The 20,162-nt window shown below is 40.5% G+C and overlaps 1 protein-coding gene across 5 annotated transcripts in view; it reads left to right on the top strand.

Annotated features, from left to right (window-relative positions):
* The window catches only part of RNGTT (RNA guanylyltransferase and 5'-phosphatase), a 278,619-nt gene that overhangs the window by 15,026 nt on the left and 243,431 nt on the right, over positions 1-20,162 (top strand). For all 5 annotated transcript variants that reach the window (XM_053287326.1, XM_053287325.1, XM_053287324.1 and 2 more), the window contains exons 5-8: positions 5,402-5,477; positions 9,978-10,233; positions 17,247-17,356; positions 18,377-18,478. In XM_053287326.1, coding sequence (XP_053143301.1) covers positions 5,402-5,477; positions 9,978-10,233; positions 17,247-17,356; positions 18,377-18,478 — 544 coding nt within the window. The remainder of the gene's footprint in view (positions 1-5,401; positions 5,478-9,977; positions 10,234-17,246; positions 17,357-18,376; positions 18,479-20,162) is intronic.

Below are 20,162 nucleotides of genomic sequence, written 5' to 3'. Positions count from 1 at the left end.
TTATGGTTGCACAACTTTCTGTTGTGAATTATCTTAGCAGACTTAATTGGTATTTCCCATCTGCATGACCCTAGTGCGGGAGCACACACTTAGAAAGATTTTTTTTAAAAGGGTAACAGCAGTATGGCCGTTTCCCACTTTGGAGCAAAGTACACTTACTGTCCTTGTATATATTATATGTTTCTATCATGTATGGTTTGGTGCTGCAGCATTGGTGCTGCAACATTTTAGATAATATTGCACAGTACCTTAACCCTGATTTGGTGCTCATCTTCAGTGATCATGCAGAAAGACCTTTATTACTGAATCAGTGGCTGGCATTGAATTTAGGTGACCCCATAGACTTTTCTAGAATAGTCCATAAGAGGGACTTGTGCTCTAAATATCATAAGGACAGCCATGCTGGATCAGGTGCAAGGCCCATCTAGTCCAGGATGCTGCTGGAAGTGTACAGGAAGGAGTTGTTTCACACAGTGGCCCACCAGATGCCACTGGAAGGCACAGGCAGGAGTTGAGGGCATGCCCTCTCCTGCTGTTACTCCCCCGCAACTGGTACTCAGAGGCAACCTGCCTTTGAGGCTGGAGGTGGCCTGTAGCCCTCCGACTAGTAGCCGTTGATAGACCTATCCTCCATGAAGTTATCTAAACCCCTATTAAAGCCATCCAAATGGTTCGCTGTCACCACATCTTGTGGCAGGGCAGAGAATTTCACAAGTTTGTTTATTTATTTATTTGATTTATATACCGCCCTTCCAAAATGGCTCAGGGTGGTTTACAGTTAAAACGAGGCGGTTTTCAGTTAAATTATGCGTTGTGTGAAAAAGTACTTCTGTTTGTTGGTCCTAGATTTCCTGGCAATCAATTTCATGGGATGACCTCTGGTTCTTGTGTTATGTGAGAGGGAGAAGAATTTCTCTCTATCCACTTTCTCTACACCATGCATGATTTTATAGACCTATCTTTATATAGACTATCATTTGCAGAGGTGGACTATTTTTAACCTTTGATTGAAAACAAGGAAGACAATACTTCACACTTTTTTTTTCATTTTTTACCACATAAATCAATTCCTGTTTTGGAAGTTGTTCACTAAGTTGGCATTTAAATTAATTTCAACTTACTTGCATGTGGTGTTATATGTTCTCTGCTCTTAAATATTAGCATGTTTGCAACATGATATCCAGTTGGTTTTCTGTTGAGATTGCTAAAGGAAAAATGACAGTATTTCTGCATGTACTTGCAGGCATAATAGAAAAGTGCAAGAGAACTCTACATGTTAGCTTGCCTTTTTTTCACTTGCTCTATGGATAAGATCTTGCTGAAAGCATATACTGTAGTTCTTTTCTCCTGAGGTGAAAACCTGACCTGAACTTGTCAAGTTTCACTTGCTTTCATAGGAAGAAAACACTTCTCTTTGTAGAAGTGGAGAAACTCCTATGAGCCAAATAATATATTTATATTATAGGAAGTGCAGTAGGATAAGCTGCATTTAGACTTTATGGATCTTGAGAAAAAAAATAATGGAAATTAGTCCAAAGGCTCTGTTGGAAAATGTGTGCTAAAATGTTCAGTTCTGTAACGTTGAGAAACAACAAGCTGGAGCTGTAAAGGACTATGGTTTTGAACAAAACTACTTGTTTTAGGTAATAGCTATCCAGAATAATCGAGCTCAGTGTTAATGAATACCCTGACATCTGTCCGTTTAGATCTGAAGGGTGACTTTTGGCAGAGTAGCATTCTATAGTTGGAAGTTCCTTCTGTTGTGGAAGGAGAGTTGAGCTGATGCAAGGACTCCTGCTTTCAGAGGTAGGGATGTACACGAACCAGTCCGGAGGCCATTGTAGAGGCCTCCGAACCAGTTTGAACATGGCGCAGTTCGGTGGTTCTTTAAGGGGGGGTGCACTTTCCCCTCCCGCCGCTTTCCCCTTGCTGGCGCTCCTTTTTTAAAAGCAGTTTTGGGGGCGGCAGCGTACCTCCCTGCTGCCCCTGCCCCCATTTTCATCTGGAAGTGGCCAGAAGTATCGTGTGCGCAAGGCGCCCGCGCCCGCCCGATGTGCACGTGGGAGGGGTAAGTGCACCCCCGCCCTTAAAGACACACACCCCCCCGGCGCCGAAGCACGGAGGCGCAGTTCCATGCACACTGCTATTCAGAGGCACTTGGTTGCATGAGCTCAAATCTCCTTCCATTGTCAGAGTGCCATTCCACCAAATATTCTGATACAGCCCTGGCTAAAATACAAGCAGGATATGCTTGCTTGCTTATAAATCTCTTCAAGAATTGTATGCTTTTAAAAGTTTCTGTTGGCCACTAGATGGAGCTATGGCCATAGGAATAAGACACTTAAGTTCTGGGTTTTGTTTTTTTAACACTGCAGAAAGAATTCTTCAAACGATAATTTCTAATACTTTGAAAATTTTCTAACGGCAGTTACTGATCTGTGACTTCTGTTTAAATAGAAGAAGTACAGTGTAGTCTTAAATACAAGCATAGGTTTTCACCTATGGTTGAAGAAGTCTAAGGCCATAAAATGAATCCTGCTGCATCAGAACAAAGACTCATCTAGTTCACCTTGAGTTTTGCAGCAGTGGCCAGCCAGAGGCTTTTTGTAAAGCCCACAGCAGACATGAAAGCAATAGCCTTCCTTCCCAGCAATTGGTATTCAGAGGCATAGTGTCTTTGAAACTGGAGGTTCCACTTAGCTGCTGGTAGGTCTTTGTTTCAGGAATCCCCTTTGAAGTCATCTAAGTCAATGGCCACTACTTTGTGTGGCGGTGAATTCCGTAAGTTAGTTTATGCATTGTCCGAAAAGTACTTCTCTTTTATCTCTCATCATCATACCAAGTTGAATATCGCTTTATATGTTTGATTTCAAGTAAAGGAATGCAGTTGAAATTTCAGTCACTGGACAGCATACTTGGGTGAACAGAAGACATTTTGTTTGTGCATGATGGGACAATTTTAGCTGACTCCTCCTTCCCTCTGCAGCCTCTTGTGCTCCCTGAAAATGTGTACTTGAGGATTAAGGACATATTTTTTGGAGATGCGGGGGACTGCAGAGAGAAGAGGTTGGTGACCAATGTTCACTCTTAACTTTTTTCATCAGTGATTGGAATGAGTTTTGTTTTGGGTGGCGGAATCTGTGCCACTATATAGAGACAACACACGCACACCATAAATATGGAAGGAAAGAAGTATATTTTACAGTTCTATTCTATTTATAAAATTGGGTTTTTACTTGCTTTCACTTGTTAATTGCCTTCTAAAATTGCATTCAAATGCAAACCAGGGCAGACCCTACTTAGCAGGGGGGACAATTCATGCTTGCTACCACAAGACCAGCTCTCCTCTTTTCTGCAGGTTAAAGGACAAAATGAATATTCCTCTACTAAAGTATAGGCCAGACACCCACCACCAGTGTTCCTGCTTATTTCTTTCATTTGTGTGCGGACTGAGTTTTGTTCTGGGCGGCAGTATCAAGGCAGTGTGTGCGCACATGCATTCAGAGTGGGGCCTTCCTGATTCAACCTGAGTGGGATCTAAAATGAACTGAGCGGACATCCAAAAGTTTGTGAGTGCACACACACGCTCACGTCTTAGAGGGATACAGCCCTCCACTCTTTTCTTCAGGAATGCCTTCCATGCTTCTATTCGCGCGTGCACACACAGACACACACTTCTGTCCCCATTATTCTATGAAACTAGTCGTTAGCAGAACCCAATGGAACTTCATGGTTAAAGTGTCCCAAAAATGCAAATTGCAAATTATTATATGCATGGATTTAATTATCAAAACTGGATTAAAATAGAAAAGAGTATTTGTTTCCAAATTTAAAGTAATGAGCAGGCAGATAAATATTTTCTACCATTCACAATAAAAAATGTAAGTCATTTTATGCAATCAAAATCAGCATCTTTTTTTTTTTGCATTAGCTATATGTTATGTAGATATGAATGTAGCAGCCCAGCCAAATTCTGTGCCATATTAGACTCCCTTCTCTGTCACTGTTTGTACCAAACAGGCCCAAATTGGATTCATTTCTGGGCTCAGTCCCCCTTTGAAGGAGTCCTTTAGTTCCTTCTTCACGTGAAAACAGGTCAAAATTGTATGGTGGGGGAGCATGGACTGTTCTGTCCAGCTAAGCAGTCTCTGCTGGTTCTCCACTTTCCTAGATTACCTGTTCCTGCCCCATTCCTAGAAAGCAGGAATGGATGGAGTTGGCATCAAGGGGCACAGCTATCCAGCATCCTTAATTCCAGCAAAATGTCAGCCATTCTCAAAACAACTAGAAATAGCCTAACTTGATGGGGGCAGGGGGGAAGGTGGTGGGGGAGAAAAAGGAAAAAACCCTGACCCCCAAATGTCTTTCAGAGTGCAGAAGTTTTCCCAATGCCTTACACACACACGCAGCAGAGACTTCTAGATTTCACAAGCAGCTGCACAGTCTGATTCAAGTGTCGCCTTTTCCCCCTTTCCCTTTCCCTTCCCACTAGTTCCTGATGCCAGCTCTTCCCTTGGGGGAGGCTGCCTTTCTTTTCCCTGCTGCTGCATTGGCACAAAACTCTAGCCCTCCACCCAGCTTTTTCTCCCCACTGCTGCCTTTTCGCTGCTGCCGCTTTGGCTCTTGCTGCAGCCAGAGCAGGAAAACTGGCTCTTCTGCTCTGACTGCCGTAGGAGCCTCTTGGGACTAGCGACAGGCACACATGCACTCTGACACCATTATATTCCACCATACCACCACAAATGCTGAAACCTCAATAATTGAAACCTTGTGCCTATGGAATAATGGGGTTAAGTTCCTCGGGATATTAAAAATTACATCGCCCCCCTCCCCCCCGAAATAAGAGTACAGCATTGTAACTTGGCCAGCTCTCCAGCTGCTCCAATAATAGCCCCCTAAACAAAATAAAACCCTCCAAATTCCACAGAAACACATCTCATTAAGCTCCACAGTGCTTCCATAAGTGTCTTCAAGCTGGAACTGCCATTGGAAGTGTGAAACATGCACACAGGAACCGTGAACAAGTCATCCCTGCAATAACTGAAACTGGGTGTGTGTATATAGCTGAATGTGAATAGCTGAAATGCTAAGTGTGTGACAAACGAGGGCCTCCTATATAACTGGTTGAAAGAGCTGTGGGTTAAGGTAGGACCCCATCGAAATAACAGAAGAGCAGATCTTTGGCTCCCACTCTCTCTTACTGGCCAGGGTAGGAAGGAAAGATAAGTGTACTCGGTGTGTGTGTGTGTGTGTGTGGCAGTATTAGTAGCTGAGGATCTTCCCCCCTGCCCCCACTTAAAGGGGGAAACATGTTTGAGGGCTAGTTGTAATAAGCAAAAAGTATTGATGGTTGTAAATGATCTGTGTAACTCTAATTTTATTTTTGATTTTTTTCTTTTAGGTGTTCACTGTACGCATGGTTTCAATCGAACTGGCTTTCTTATCTGTGCCTTTCTGGTTGAGAATATGAGTTGGAGGTAATCAATACATTTTTCATTGGTGGTAGTGGGGAAATGCCTTTGGCCACAGTTTGATGTAAAAGCTGGCATTGTTTTAGCACTGGGCTGGATGCATTTAGTTATAACTTAATCAAAGTTTTTAATTTAAAAATGGTCTTCTCTTTTAATGTAGAGCTTGCAGGAGTGCTGAACTTAATATCTGATTGTATTCTTGATAATATAGTTCTGACAGTTTTTTCATTAATTTTTCATGAATGTGACATTTTAATATTCTTAAGCAGTAGTTTCTGGGTTTTTATTCTTGCCATAAAGGAAATAGTTGGTTACAACTGATGAAGGATATTGTTCCAGTGGAGCTTCTCAGAGGGCAGGCAGGGGTATCCAGCAGTGAGATAAAACAGGTTAAAAAGACCCTGCTGATAGTATATTAGATGCTAAATGTTGACCGGCTTTTGTGTCTCTGAGTGAGCAGGATCTTTTGCCCTTGTCAGTGTTGTATTTCTCACAGTAGAAGGGAGAGAGTGCTGCCTTTGGCATTTAGTTCCATCTGACAGACATTTTAAAGAATCTTCTTGGGGTTGTGGTGTATTTCTTTAGTGCCAGTTTAGTAGTGTGTGGTCACATGAGAATACTTCATGGCAGCCAGACCACTTGCTTGTATGTATTTCAGTTTCAAAGTATTATATATTTTCTGTTTTTGTTTGGCATTGTGTCCAAGAATCACGAGGTAAATTAATAAGAGCCAGAGCTCCAGAAAAATTAGAATTGTATTTAGACAAGCTTTCCTTTTTATGGCAATGGTTTAGGTTAAAGTTGGAAGCTTTAGCAGGTGCTGATCTTCTATAGTAATGCAATAATGGCCTGGCTTTTTATTTTTATTTTTACAGTAATGGAAGCTGCGTAGTATATGTTGCTGAATTCTCGGCACTTTGGGTTGCAGTTTCTTTACGTTCTCCCAAGGCCACCTTTCTCAGTTCATATAAGTTTAAGTACTTTCTCATTACCCAGTTAAAATGTAATGAGAAACTACAGTTTCCTCTTCTGTGACTGAGCTGTGGACCTGCATGCTTCTCCCTTTGCAAGTGAGAGAAAGAGAGAGAAAGCTTTACTTTAATTCAGAAGTGAACCACAGTTCTGCATTATGTCTCAGCTTGGGAACTATGGGTTACTGCAAACCACAGTTAGGGAGAAATGGATCAAACTATAAAGCCAGGTTCTGGCTTCTTTCCTAACTGTAGTTTGGAGTGAAGTACAGTTCCTAGTTTGGATGGAATGAAGAACTGTGCTTTACTGTGGAAGCATCCGCCCCCCGCCCTCACCTCTGCATACAGGAGAGGAGAGGGGAAGGGGGAGTGTGCAAGCCGGTGGCTCGCAGAGACTCATTAATGTTCTAAGAAACATGCACACTGGAACTATATTAACTTGAGTGGTATGTTCAGGCTGCACTTCATCGCATTGTTTACCTTGGCATTCCCACCGGCAAGTGTTGAAATTCTAGGGGAAGAAGGAAGCTTGGTGACTGCTAAGGTATTGCCATCCATTTTCCTTAATTTGAAAGTGAATGGTTAGATGCGTATTTGTTCCACATAGGACCTTTTGCACCTCATTGGGTTATCTAGATTCTGTTTTGAGCCCTGCCCTTTTATACAGGCATCTTGCTGAACTCATTCATGCTTGCAGTATAATATTCTGCTCTAAGAACTTGAAGGGACAATAGAACCTGCTCCTGCTTTATTAAATTGTTTTTGGATTTATGCTTTTCCATATTTTTTTGTCTTAATTTTCTAGCCCCTACATTTTAGCTATTGGATATGTCTGTTATGGCACTGAGGGAAGATTTGTCTATTATCAGAAAATTGTGTTTGCCCTTTTAAGTTATACTTGCATTATTTATGCACTGACAGATTTTCAATATGCTAATTTACCGATTACCCTCGTAGACTATCAACATAAAAAGTATTAAACAATACCAAGTCTTTTGCATCTGCCCACTGCTTTCACCCCCCCGCCCCCTCCGGGAGACTTGCATGCAGATAACTTCCTTTTTCACAAAGGAGCTTTCTCCAAAGGGTAGCTAGATTTATTGAAAATAAAAAACCTTACACAAGAATATTAAAAGCTAAGTACAAGTTCACGCTTAAATTTTGCATGGTAAAGTTTTCCTGACATCAGATTTCTTATGTGAACCTACTCTAATGGTGAAAAGGCACATGGCATTTGGGCAGCTTATGTAGCCATACATTTTACTTATTTCTCTGAATATAATATGTTGGAGGGAAAGGGTTGGTGTCTAGTCAGCACTAACAGATTGTCTATCTATAAATGTCACATATAGTACTATCAAAAATACTAATATCTAATGCTATCAGAAGCGGTGTTGCAATTCCTTATTTAATGACTTGGAAGGCAGTTGTCATCCTGCCCTCCTAGTGTACACCCAGATATTCTGAAATCTGCCAGCCTATTCTTAATCCAGTGACTGTGTGCCATCCTCGTATATTTAATTAGCCTTTGCCCTGCCTAATTCAAGTTCCTTGCAGTGTAGGTTTTATCTTTGGTTTTAATCAAACACTAGAATCTAATCTAATGAGAGGAGAGTAGGTCTTGTGGCAGTAAGCATGACTTGTCCCCCTAGCTAAGCAGGGTTCACCCTGGTTTCATATGAATGGGAGACTAGAAGTGTGAGCACTGTAAGATATTCCCCTTGGGGGATGGAGCTGCTCTGGTAAGAGCAAAAGGTTTCTAGTTCCCTCCTTGGCTTCTCCAAGATAGGGCTGAGAGAGATTCCTGCCTGCAACCTTGGAGAAGCTGCTGCCAGTCTGTGAAGACAATACTGAGCTAGATGGACCTATGGTCTGACTCAGTATATGGCAGCTTCCTAAGCTCATATGTAAATCTTGAGTTTTTAAGTCAAGTGGTTATTTAAACTTGACTTAGGTTGACGTACCATGTGTGTCAAAATTATTTGTAGATAGGACCACATTTCCTGCCCAAAGAGCTAACTATTTCCCTTCCCTTGTTTAGACAAGAGGGGTGCATGTAGTGGTGCTCTGCCCCAACTAGCTATGAAAGCAAAGGAAACTCTAGCATGCATTTGAGCTCAGGTGTCCTGATGTTTTGGGGCTGGCTGCTCCCACAATTCCATATGCAGCTTCCTTTTAATCATTGTCAAGTGAATAGCACTTCAAATGTGCTTCATGTACTCGATTGGGAATATTCTTTTGTGCAAGTGTTTGAGGAAAGATCTTGCCAAAACATTTTAGATAGCTTTCCTCTGGCAAGAAGCTAATTGTAGTCATTAAACTTGTTCACCTCTGTCAACTTTGGTAAGGCAGAGCCATTGTTTATAATGCAGCAGGTTGAAAATAGTGCTTACTGAAAACAGGGGATCTATTAAGAAAATTTCCTTTACGGCGAAGAGTGGATGCATCATCTTTAGAAAAGTCCCTTTTTCTACATTATTCTTTAAAGTTAAAATGCATCGTTACTGATGAACAAAATGCCTTCACAATCTGTCTGTATTTATCCCTTAATCATGTTAAGTAGGAATACTATAGATGCACAGTGCATGAGGAAATGAGTTTTACAGCTAACTTAAGGAAAGGTCATGCAGACAGAGAATCCTCCAGTTAATCACAGTAACTTTACTTCATGCCCTTCTTTTGTAACTATCTCCCCCCCACCCCCAGTTGTGCTCCATGAACATGTAAGGCTTCTTTATATGAGGCAGGAGCTGCATATCTGACTTCAGTTACAGGTTATTAGGACTTGCACTGTAGATTTGCAGAGAAAATGTAATCAGTCAAGGAAAACGGGACTTTTAACTTAAAATAGAAACCAGGTCTAGCAGCTAGCACTCATGGTTCCGCTTGTCAGTTGTCTGTGCTCTTAGTATGTTTTTTTAAAAGACATTATAAAAAACCCCTACTTTCACAAGACGTAGTTCTGTGGTGAACATTCTCTAAATTGCTTAGTTGAATGGATGCCTAAGGTCCTTGTGGGGGTTGGCAGGATGTTGCCTGGTTCCCAGAGTCTGGCCACTGGTTGTCATAGAGCATATTAGCAACTAGAATGCTGTTTGATCAGAGAGATGTAGATGTCTACTGCATGCTGTTCACTGACTCTCTTCACTGTTTCCAGTGGCAGTCCTGCAGATTGGAGCTTACCCTTGTTGCTGTAGTTCAAGGGTTCCCAACCTTGGACCTCCAGATGTTGTTGGTCTACAACTCCCATCTTCCCCAGCCACAGTGGCCTTTGGTTGTTCTTTGTGGAAACAATTAGGCAACCCTGAGAGCCACACAGTTGCATGGACCATTTGTGGGGGTGTCATTTGTCTTTCTCTGGGTCTCTTTCTGACGTAAATTCTCATACTTTATTTTGAGCAGCATTTTGGTTTATTTTATTACAAAATATGGTGAGACTTCTTACAGGGGGTGATGATAATTGGTAGAAGACAGCTAAAGAAAAGCAGTTAGCATTCTGAAATAATTCTCTCACTCAGTTTGTATTCTGTTACAGTATTGAAGCAGCTGTGGCTACTTTTGCCCAAGCCAGGCCGCCTGGTATCTATAAAAGTGATTATTTGAAAGAGCTGTTTCGTCGCTATGGTGATGCTGAGGATGCACCAGCACCGCCTCCATTACCAGAGTGGTGCTTTGATGAAGATGATGAAGAGGAGGACGATGACAACAACTGCAAACCAGTAAACCAGGAATCAGAAGCTGGGTCATCAACTTCCTTTTCTGGCAAAAGAAGAAAAGAACACTTAAAGCTGGTAATGCTGTCCAAAGAAGAGCTTAGTTTGTACTTGAGCTTTGTTTTTTCTCTGAATTATTCTGTCACTATTAACAGTGGACAGCATCCAGACTAGTGCTCTGCCAGTGCAAAGCTCCATTCCCTGTCTCTGTGGAATTCTCCTTCCCCTGCAGCCACCCGTGCCAGATGGGATGTCGTTTCTGAGGGCCCCATGACTCCTGGGGAACAGATTTTCCAGCGATCTGGAGGGAGTGGGGAAAATGGCTTCTGCTCATGCAGTAGCACAGGCACTGCTATGGATGTTGGCCATTGTTATGATAGTCAGACCCTGATACAGAACCTGATACAGTTATTGAGAGTTCTATAGAAATAGTGACCCATTTTACTGTATTTGCTGTACTGTGATCACATGGCTGCTAACCCATGAGAAAAGTAATGCATGAACAGACTCGGCACAGAATGTGACTTAGGTGGAGGGAGCATGTTGGGTGGAGAGGCACACAAGACATGCATGTTGTTGACATCAGTGTTTGGTTATAGCCACACATTCTCTTCTCTTCCAGGCAGCTTATAATATGGCATGGTAGTGGGGTACCTATAGTGAAAAAGAGAGAGAGAAATCAAATATATTTTTGCAGGTCTTTGAAGTAATCTGACTAGCTTTTTAGATTCTAGCTGCAGTCTTGGGTGCTGTACTGTCTTTTTGGTGGTGTTTGATAATGGGGTCCTTGGTTGGTGGAAGTGGACACATGTGAGGCAACATTACGTTTCATGCTCAAAGTACAAAGGGAGTATTTGAATTAGCCTTGCTTCTGCACTTCATCTTCTTGTTGTTACTGGTGGTTTTGCTTTCCAAACTACTGTTCCATGTGTTTCTTTATCTGTCCTTCACCAGTCACCTGAGTCCCTGCACTCAGTCTCAAAACTCCATGATTTACCAGCACAGACCTGTACAGAATATATTCAGATAAAGACAAACATTTAGGGTTTACTCTTGTTAGTATTAACATTGTTGTTTTATAGAATTTTTTGCTTGCAAGTTTATTGCTCTTGTTGAGGGAGTGGGGGTCAGGAGATAATACACCCAGTTCAAGAACCCTGGATAAACAAGATTGTGGAAATCCAGTTTTTGTATGTAAAACTTGGACTTAGATTTTAGCCCAAACAAGTCTGGAACTGTAAAGGTTTCTAAAATAACTCTTTGATGGATTTTCTGTGCATTCAAATACTGATTTTCTCTCTCTCTCTTTAGATCTAAAATCTTGTTTTTAATAAATGGATAGAACAACAGAAAATTCTGATGCTTTTCAACTAGCCATGAAATTGATATTTTGAACGTTTTTTAAATTAGCATACAATTTTCACATAACCATATCTGTTTAGATGACTTGGCAAATGACTTAATGTGAACATTTTTTTTTTAAAAGGATGAATTGCTTAGCTGCATTTTGCCTTAATGCAATTGTAGCAAATGGATGCTGTTTTAGTTTTTTTTTAAATTAAGATTTCACATCCTATATATTTTAAACTGCTTACTTCAGTTCTTGTTTGTAACAGGTAGCATAACAAGAAAAAATTGTTTTAAGTTGCAGCTTTAATGTGTGGCGCTTTTTTTGGCCATAAAACCAAATAGCATTTGTGTGTCCTTGAAATTTAATTTAAAATTGCAGCATATACAAATATAGGTAATCACTAATAAAACACATTGAATTTAGTGTCTGATCTTGATAAACAATCTGCTCAGAAAAAGCATATTGTACAGTCATTGTAGGATTAAATCAGAATTTAGGTGGGGGAAAATATACAGAAATATCCCTGTGTACATAAACAACTGACAAGTTAGGCAGAAGACTAGACTAGAACAGTTATCTGACATGCATTCTTTCCCCAAGCAGAGTTTTTGATTTGGCATTCAAACAAGCACTGCCCCACCTTCTTTCTAAAGCAGAATAGTTTTAGAATTACTCTATAGTGTGTTTAGACTGGCCTTCTAATGATCTTAAACTGCTTTGCTTTTATTTATCACTAGTAAATCTCCATTAGGAAATGTAAGAAGGCAGCTAGTAAGAATAATGCTGCTGTTGCAACATGGTGAGATGCTGCTTCTGTTTCAACTGCTTCTAAATGCTCACCACTAGCAAATGCCTAGTACTTGCAATAGCCTTGCATGAGAAGAGGAGATTGCCACTGATGCCTAGAGAAGTGCATATCCAGGGAGAATTGGATTCCTGTTTTTATATTTATCCTGCCATATCTTATGGACTAGGCAGTTTGCAGGAATTTCACCACTACTGTTTCTGTTGCCAAAGGGCGCACAGTCTAAAGCTTTAGGTTGGGTGGCTTGAGGAAACTAAGAACAGCAAACTAAAAACAGCTTGTATCCCAAGAAAACATGTATTAGCACTGTTCTATGAATCCTTGTGGAAGTGCTAGCAGATTTCTCTTGTGCAATGCCAAAATGCACGGAGAGTGATTACACTATGAGAAATATGATGAATAAGGATACATATAAATGCCGGTGGGCTATTAAAGGGTCTTGAAAAACCTTGCAAACAAAAGAACTCTGGTTGTGATCAGTTTTTTTCAGCCCTCTTCCACTAGTTTAGAAACAGCTCTTCTATAATTGAAAGAAGCATTCTAATAGTAGGGCCACACATTTGATTCTAAGCCAATAACTTCTTTCTGCTTACTTCTCTGTCACTCCCTCTCTCCCAAAATGCAGCTCTCACATTGTTATAGTCACACCATCCTCTCCTCCAATCTTGGAGCACAAAAAGACGGCCAAAAGAAAATAAAAACCAGGCAGAACTCCCTCCAGCCTGCCCCACATTCCAAACAAACAAAAATGGTATATGTGAGGGAGTGGCCCAGTCTCAGTGGGGAAAGCAGCAGCAGGTGGAGGTGGCATTGATGTCTGTCTGTCTCGTTTGCTGCTTTCCCTTTCCTGGTCACAGGGCAATTGATTCTAAATGTCCACTATGAGAGGAGGTGAATATCTGATGGTTCTTCTCTATGGGAGGAGTTTTTGAAGTTCTGAGCTTTCAGAAGTTGTTTGCGATGCTTATGTTGGGTGGGTTGCAATTTATATTAAAAAAAAGTAAGTTCCACTAATGTTTTGTAAAAGCTCATCTAAATAAGGTATCCAGACTGTGGCATAAGATTTCCCCCACTTTCATCCTCCCCGATTTGGAAACACGATGACACAAAATTCTGCCCTCGACTGCATCCTTCTTTATTCAAGCAAGGGTATGCTTTGATCGACTATGATACAGAAAGCGATTCAGTTCCATGACTCTTCCTAATTTTATCACCTACCATAAATTGTGTGAATAAGCAAATTAATAATTAAAGTGGAATTCAGGGATGAAGTGATTTCAAGGGAGAGAATAGTTTGGTTAATATCCATATCCATATAATTCAGTTTTACGGCTTTGGATGTGTTTTCTTCGTGAAGAAGTAGAAGAAAGAGGATTTCTGTCACATTCTTCTTGATTAACAATTTGACTTTGCCAGTAGCTGAGTGGAGGAGGATGCAGTCTGTATCTGGCTAAATTCTAGGAATCCAGATCGACAAGGGGAAGTGCTTGTCAGGTAATTTTTTTTGTACGTTTTAGTTCTTTAGTACTTCAAAAAGTAAACACTGCCGTTAATATTCCGGCTAGGAATTGTCTTAATAAATTAATGTTCCCTGTAAGTTTTAAATTCCACAAAGCCTACTGAGAGGACATTTATTGAAAACGTTTTAGAACGCAATACTTCGCATGTCACCTGCATTTATCTGGCAGCTACACAATGTTTCCACTGTTTCTGGTTTGTACAGTATTCAGACACGAACTAAAGTGAGTGGCTTTGGTTCAGTGCACTGTTGCGCTTGATCCATTCTTCGCTGTCTTAATACACAATAAGCAAACTACAGCAATGTCACAAGCAGATTCTTGAGTTGAGAAAGGACAAAATAGTTGAAATCCAATTTCAAAATGTGCTTTTGGGCATTAGTTGACAGCTTAAAAAAAGACGACTAGAAATATATGCTTTCTGCAGTTTAAAGTTTATCACAGTGACAAATGAGAAACAGGTTAGTCTAATGTGATACGTGTTAAGTGAATTTTGAATCTTACCTATGTGGAGTATACCTGGGTTTGCAGATGCATAGACAAGACAGTATGGTGTGTCCTCTGGAGTGAACAAAATGTGGGCATCTTTGGTTGAAAGGGCCATTTCCTATTTTTAAATTCTTTGCTATGAAAAGTTTCACAAGATCAGTTTGGCAGAATAAACAGTATACATTCACATTCTCAGAAAGGTCACTTGAAACATGATGTGGTTCCTGAGCAGTTTCAGAAAGAAAATCAATTTTAGATATCAGCCAGTTGCTGTACTTACTTTCTCAAGATGGATTTCCTGTGATTTATGCTTGCTGCATACAGGAAAACATTCAGAAGCTCTTTCAGATTCTTGTGAGGTGCTTGAGGAATATATTGCACAATAGAAACTTTTTTGAGAGGGGTATGTAATTGAGACTGGTTTAATTAATGTGAAATCAGCTCCACTTTGCTCCACTCGCTGCTCTCCAAATTAAAATGCATTATGACAGCTTCCTGAAAGTTTTGTTTACATATATATTTTTAAGTAATCTGTATTGCTATAGGTGTGTGGTGAATAGAGTGTTGGTCTTGGATCAGGAAGATCTGGGTGCATATTGCTTGTACTGGGTAGGCTTGAGCAAATAACTGTATCTTAGCCTAGCCTACCTCATATGGTGGTTGTGATGACAAAATGAAAACCTAAAAACATATCTTTTGTAGGAAACAAATTCTGAAGAACTAATGCCAGCATGTGCAAAAGAACCATTTTCTGTAGGAGTATAAAGCTGAAAATTGCTAATATTTATGTGTATCTATTAAATATCTTGAAAAGTTTCTTTGTGGGAGTGTTTGTGTGATAGAAAGTCATACTTCCCAATTACCTACAGATACCAAATTTTGCTTACACAAACTTGCGATTGAAATTAGCCGAATGAACTACTTATTTACACTGGAATGTGCTGGGAAAAAGGTTTGATCCCCCTCACCCCATTTTTGAAGAAGCAATTCTGAATATAATCAGATCTTAACTGTCGTTCTGAACAGATTTTTAACACTCAGTAATTAGATCAGTTGTTTTAAACTTTTTAAATTGCTGTTTATATTATGTTGTGTGTGTGTGTGTGTGTGTGTGTGTGGTAAACTTCCCAGAGATGTAAAGTTTGGAGCAGTATACAAATGTACTTCTTATTTATTTGATTGATTGATTTCTATACCGCCCGTCAAAAAATGGCTTAGGGTGGTTTACACAGAGAAATAACAAATAAATAAGATGGATCCTTGTCCCCAAAGGGCTCACAGTCTAAAAGAAACATAAGATAGACACCAGCAACAGTCACTGGAGGTACTGTGTTGGGGGTGGATAGGGCCAGTTACTTTCCCCCTGCTAAATAAAGAGAATCGCCACATTAAAAGGCGCCTCTTTGCCCAGTTAGCAGGGGTACTTTATAAATAAATTAAAAGCGACATCATGCCCAAGCAAAACAGAAGCTATTTCTCAGATTCAAATTTGCCATATATGGTAATTATTCAATATTGTACAATAAATTTTTATAATTTACATCCTACAAATTTCAAACTGTTCTTTTACTTCACTTTTACGAGCACATTAATTAAGAAAAAAATCTTACATTTATAAAAAAACCCAGTATCTAGTATATATTTTGAAAGGTTTGTGGATTTATTTGTGCAAAGTCAAGTCAAATTTCCTGATTATCTACAGCTACCAAATTTTGCATAAACAATTAATTCAAAAACAATATGCCCAAAATCTTTCTCATGTCAAATTTATGACTCAAAATTACCATATCTGGTGGTAATTCAGTAAAAAATGTATATTTGAAGGTGATGTGCTACACATTTGAAACTGTTGTTCTACTTTCCTTTTGCAAGCACATAAATAAATTATTTTATTGCATACATTTAATTTCTTCAACTGTTCTCTATGTGTAATTTATGCAGAATGACTTATCCTGTTCAGTGACGGAACTCCTGTGTGTGTGGATGAGAGAGATCTATATATCTGAATCACAAATAACACACATCCAGCCCTTCCTATTCATAGATCCTGTATGAGGATTTACCCACCCATCCCCAATTCTTTTTTACCACTCCTTTGCACCATGCTTGAACTTTTCCTTGTAGGGATGTGCATGAACCGGTCCAGTGCCCCTATTCTGGAGTGCTGAACTGGTTTGGAGGTTTGGTGTTCGGGCTAGTTCAGTTTCTGGGGGAGGTTTACCTTTTAAGGTGCAGGGAGGGTGCTCATCCCCACCCCACCACATTTCCCCTCCTGGCACTCTCCCTAAAATCGCTGGCATGTGGCGGCAGTGAATCTCCTTGCCACCCTGGTCAGCATCATACTGGAGGTGGCTGGCACGTGTGTGCACATCATGCATGCTGACGTGTGCTGGCCAGTTCTTTCACGATGCTGACCGGGGCGGCAAAGAGATTCACTGCCACCCCATGCCAGCGATTTTGGGGAGAGCGCTGGTGGGGGGAATGTGGTGCGGTGGGGATAAGGACCTTTCCTGCGCCTTAAAGGTAAACTCCCGCCTCCCATTCATGCACATCCCTACGTACTTGTACGTGGAGCTCCCCCATCCTCAAGGGTTTTCCTCTTTATTTCAGCAGAGATGGTGTGTGCGTGTGTGCATACATGCATGCTTAGAGGTGCCTATTCCATTCAAGTGCCTGGGGGTAGTTCTAGATGAGGTAAACTATGTGTTAAACCACCAGGTGTTTTTTTTAAACTTTGTTGTACAAGATCAATATAAATATTAGTTTAAGTGTGATGCTGGGCAAAATGTGTAATTTAATTTTATATCTTCCTTTAATTGTAAAACAAAAGTCACTTGATTTTAACTACAACCAACCAATAACCACAGCATTGCATGTGCATACTGTTGCATATTGTATTCTAATATCACATCTGTATATTTATTTTTAGGGTGCAGTGTTCTTGGAAGGAATATCAGTTAAACGTGTAAACCAAGTAACAACTCAACCAAAGCTAGGAGAAATACAACACAAATGCCACCAGTTTTGTAGCTGGAAAGGGTATGAGAACAAATGTTTAAAAAATGCAAATTGTATAGTCGAGAAATAGGGGAAGAAGGAAGCCAGTGGCACTTTGGATGCCACTTCGATGTGGAGGGGAAGGAAGGATGCAATGTGTGTGTGGGGGGGGGGCAGGAAGGAAATGGCTGGTGCTTTGGCGCTTGGTAGGGAGAGGGGAAAGAGAGGAACTGCATGGCACAGTGTGGGGAAGGAATGAAGGTTGGAGGGCTGGAGGAAGGAGCTGGATGCGACCCACAGGCTGAGGCTTTGACAGCCCTGTTCTAGAGTATGTCCTGGCTGTTTTCTACAGCTTTGGAACTTAGTTTAGAGACCTCCAAGAGCTTTTCAGAAGTACGTTGCTCTGTAACGAGGGAGTTAGTATTCAATTACCCTGTATGGTTTCTTGGGTGGCTCTTAGCTACTGTTAGTTTAATTATAGATACCAAAAGCAGTAGTCCTAAAGCAGCAATTTGTCTGTAATAGATAATTTTTGGTCTATTAAAGGAAATGAGATAAGACCATTCACTTGAATCACAGAGGAAAATTGCAGGCTTATTAAAGATAATTGTCAGTACATCTCCCTACATTGATGTGCGATAGCTATCAGACATTGACTAATATTGCATTGCCTGATAGTGGGCAAACCGTGGTCTTGGAATCATCAGCAAACAGCCAGAGTTTTGAATTTTGTGGTTTCAAGTGTAAACTGATAGAGAAGAAGCACACTGCTAGTGAGTTTAGAGTGTAATAAATCATATCTCCTTTTACAGCAAAAGCTGCTAGCTATTTAGAAACCACATGAAATTCCACCAGAATGTACATGAGACATTAAGAGGATTGGAAAAAAAAAAAAGTTCTTTGGCCACAAAATGGGAACATTTTGGGACCACTTCCCTCTTTCTTGGGAAGATGTTCCTGCTTGAAAGCCACCTTCTTTTTTTTAAAGGCAAACTAATTGCTAAAAATGGATCAGGAGGTAGCTGGTGTCAAGTTACAAATAAAACCTCCTTTTTTCTTCAGGACTGGATTCCCTGGGGCACAGCCTGTTTCTATGGATGAACAGAATATTAAACTTTTAGAGCAGAAGCCATACAAAGTAAGCTGGAAAGCTGATGGAACTCGGTAAGTTGAAATTTTTTGTATAAACAAAAACCTAGGAGGGCCCAAATATAATGCACAAATGCTCTGATGTGAACGTAACAACACAGGAACAAAGGAAGCTGCCTTATACTGAGTCAGACCATTGGCCCATCTAGCTCAATATTGTGTCTACACTGACTGACAGCAACTTCCCAAGGCTTCAGACAAGAGTCTCTCTTAACCCTACCTTGAGATGCCAGGCATTGAATCTGGGATCTTCTGCATTCCAAGTGGATGCTCTACCACTGAGTTACGGCACCTGAATGACTTTGTGAATGAGTTGTTTTCCTACTTCACAGCTCTTCAGCATTCTGTCTGTTGTCTGTCTTACACATCGCACATACGCAAGTCCCTGGGCAGTTCACAAGCATGAAACAATATAATTTAAAATGCTACTACTAAAACTTCACTGTGAAGGTTTTCAGTTTGCTCATTGTGTAGTAGACCAAACACGTCATCTCTTGTGTTTTGTCTTCCTTTGGGATTCCTTAATGATAAGTGCCTTCAGTTTAAGCCAGAAAGCAGCATGGTGCTTATTAAGGCTTCCTTACAAATGAAAAAGGTTTTTTTCTTCAATATTAAAAAAAAATCAAGTTATGTTGAAATCCTTGCCTCAGTGTGCTTTTGTGTAGGCTTTTGATTCTCTACCCATGTTAACATTGACCTGTAGTTTGTGCATACATGGTATTGCATTAATTTATGCATTCCTGTTTTCTCCAGCTGCATGCATTTATGCTGAGGAAAAATGGGTTGTCTCCAATGTTCCCTTGCCTTGATTTCACCTGTTGCAATTCTATCCTCTGTTACTGCCAAGTGTGCACAGCGAAAGTTTGTTCTTGACAATTGGTCAGAACCCTCCTAGGTTGGGTTTCCTTTGGCTGTGGATACGGTCTAATGTACACTTTTCTCACAGTTTTCTTGTTAGAAATGTTTAGTAATATATAAGCTTGTATTGTTTCTAGGGTTCAAAACAATCTGTTTTTCAAAAGAACCTTAAGAGCAAGATAATTAACAGAAAGCAACTCCGTTCTGCAGTGCCTCTCGTGAGTGTTAGTGGGGATCTTTCAAAAGAAGTTGGGATTGGGGGAAGGGAGAATGATGGTTTTACATGACATCTGAACCTGGTCACTGTAAGGCTCCCAAAGCAGTGATTCAGCCCAACTGCACACATTCAATCTGCATGATTTATCCTGTAACAAATGTTTACTTTTTAGTGCAGAAACCTAGACAGACATTTGAATTGATAAAATTTCATCACTGGTCACTGTCAGTTAAAGATATACTGTATTTACAGGTCACTGCAGATTGAATATGTGCGGTTGGGCTGAATCACTGCTTTGGGAGCCTTCACTGATTTGGAGGCTTTTGGTTATAAAAGCAGTTCAGAAATATTATATAACAACTTGTTCCTGGAAAAATAACAATTTCAAGTCAGGGATTACAGTCTTTGGGAACCCTGGACAATAGTTCTAGCACTCTTTGGTTACAGCACTATGCTGCTTTTCAGGAACACCCTGCCCCTCGCAAACTTTCAGGGCAAGATGGGTTGTTAGGAGGGAGAAAAGCTCAGATTCTCAGCTGCTGAGTGAGGACATCTCTGTCACGTGGGTTATCCTTCCCAGCATGCTCCAGTGCAGGATGTCATCAATTCAAATTGAAAGACTAT

The sequence above is a fragment of the Hemicordylus capensis genome, chromosome 1 (genome assembly GCF_027244095.1).
Source record: "Hemicordylus capensis ecotype Gifberg chromosome 1, rHemCap1.1.pri, whole genome shotgun sequence".
In the NCBI taxonomy this organism is placed as follows: Eukaryota; Metazoa; Chordata; class Lepidosauria; order Squamata; family Cordylidae; genus Hemicordylus; species Hemicordylus capensis.
The sequence above is the reverse complement of the archived record's forward strand: the minus strand, read 5'-3'. Positions and strand labels throughout refer to the sequence as shown.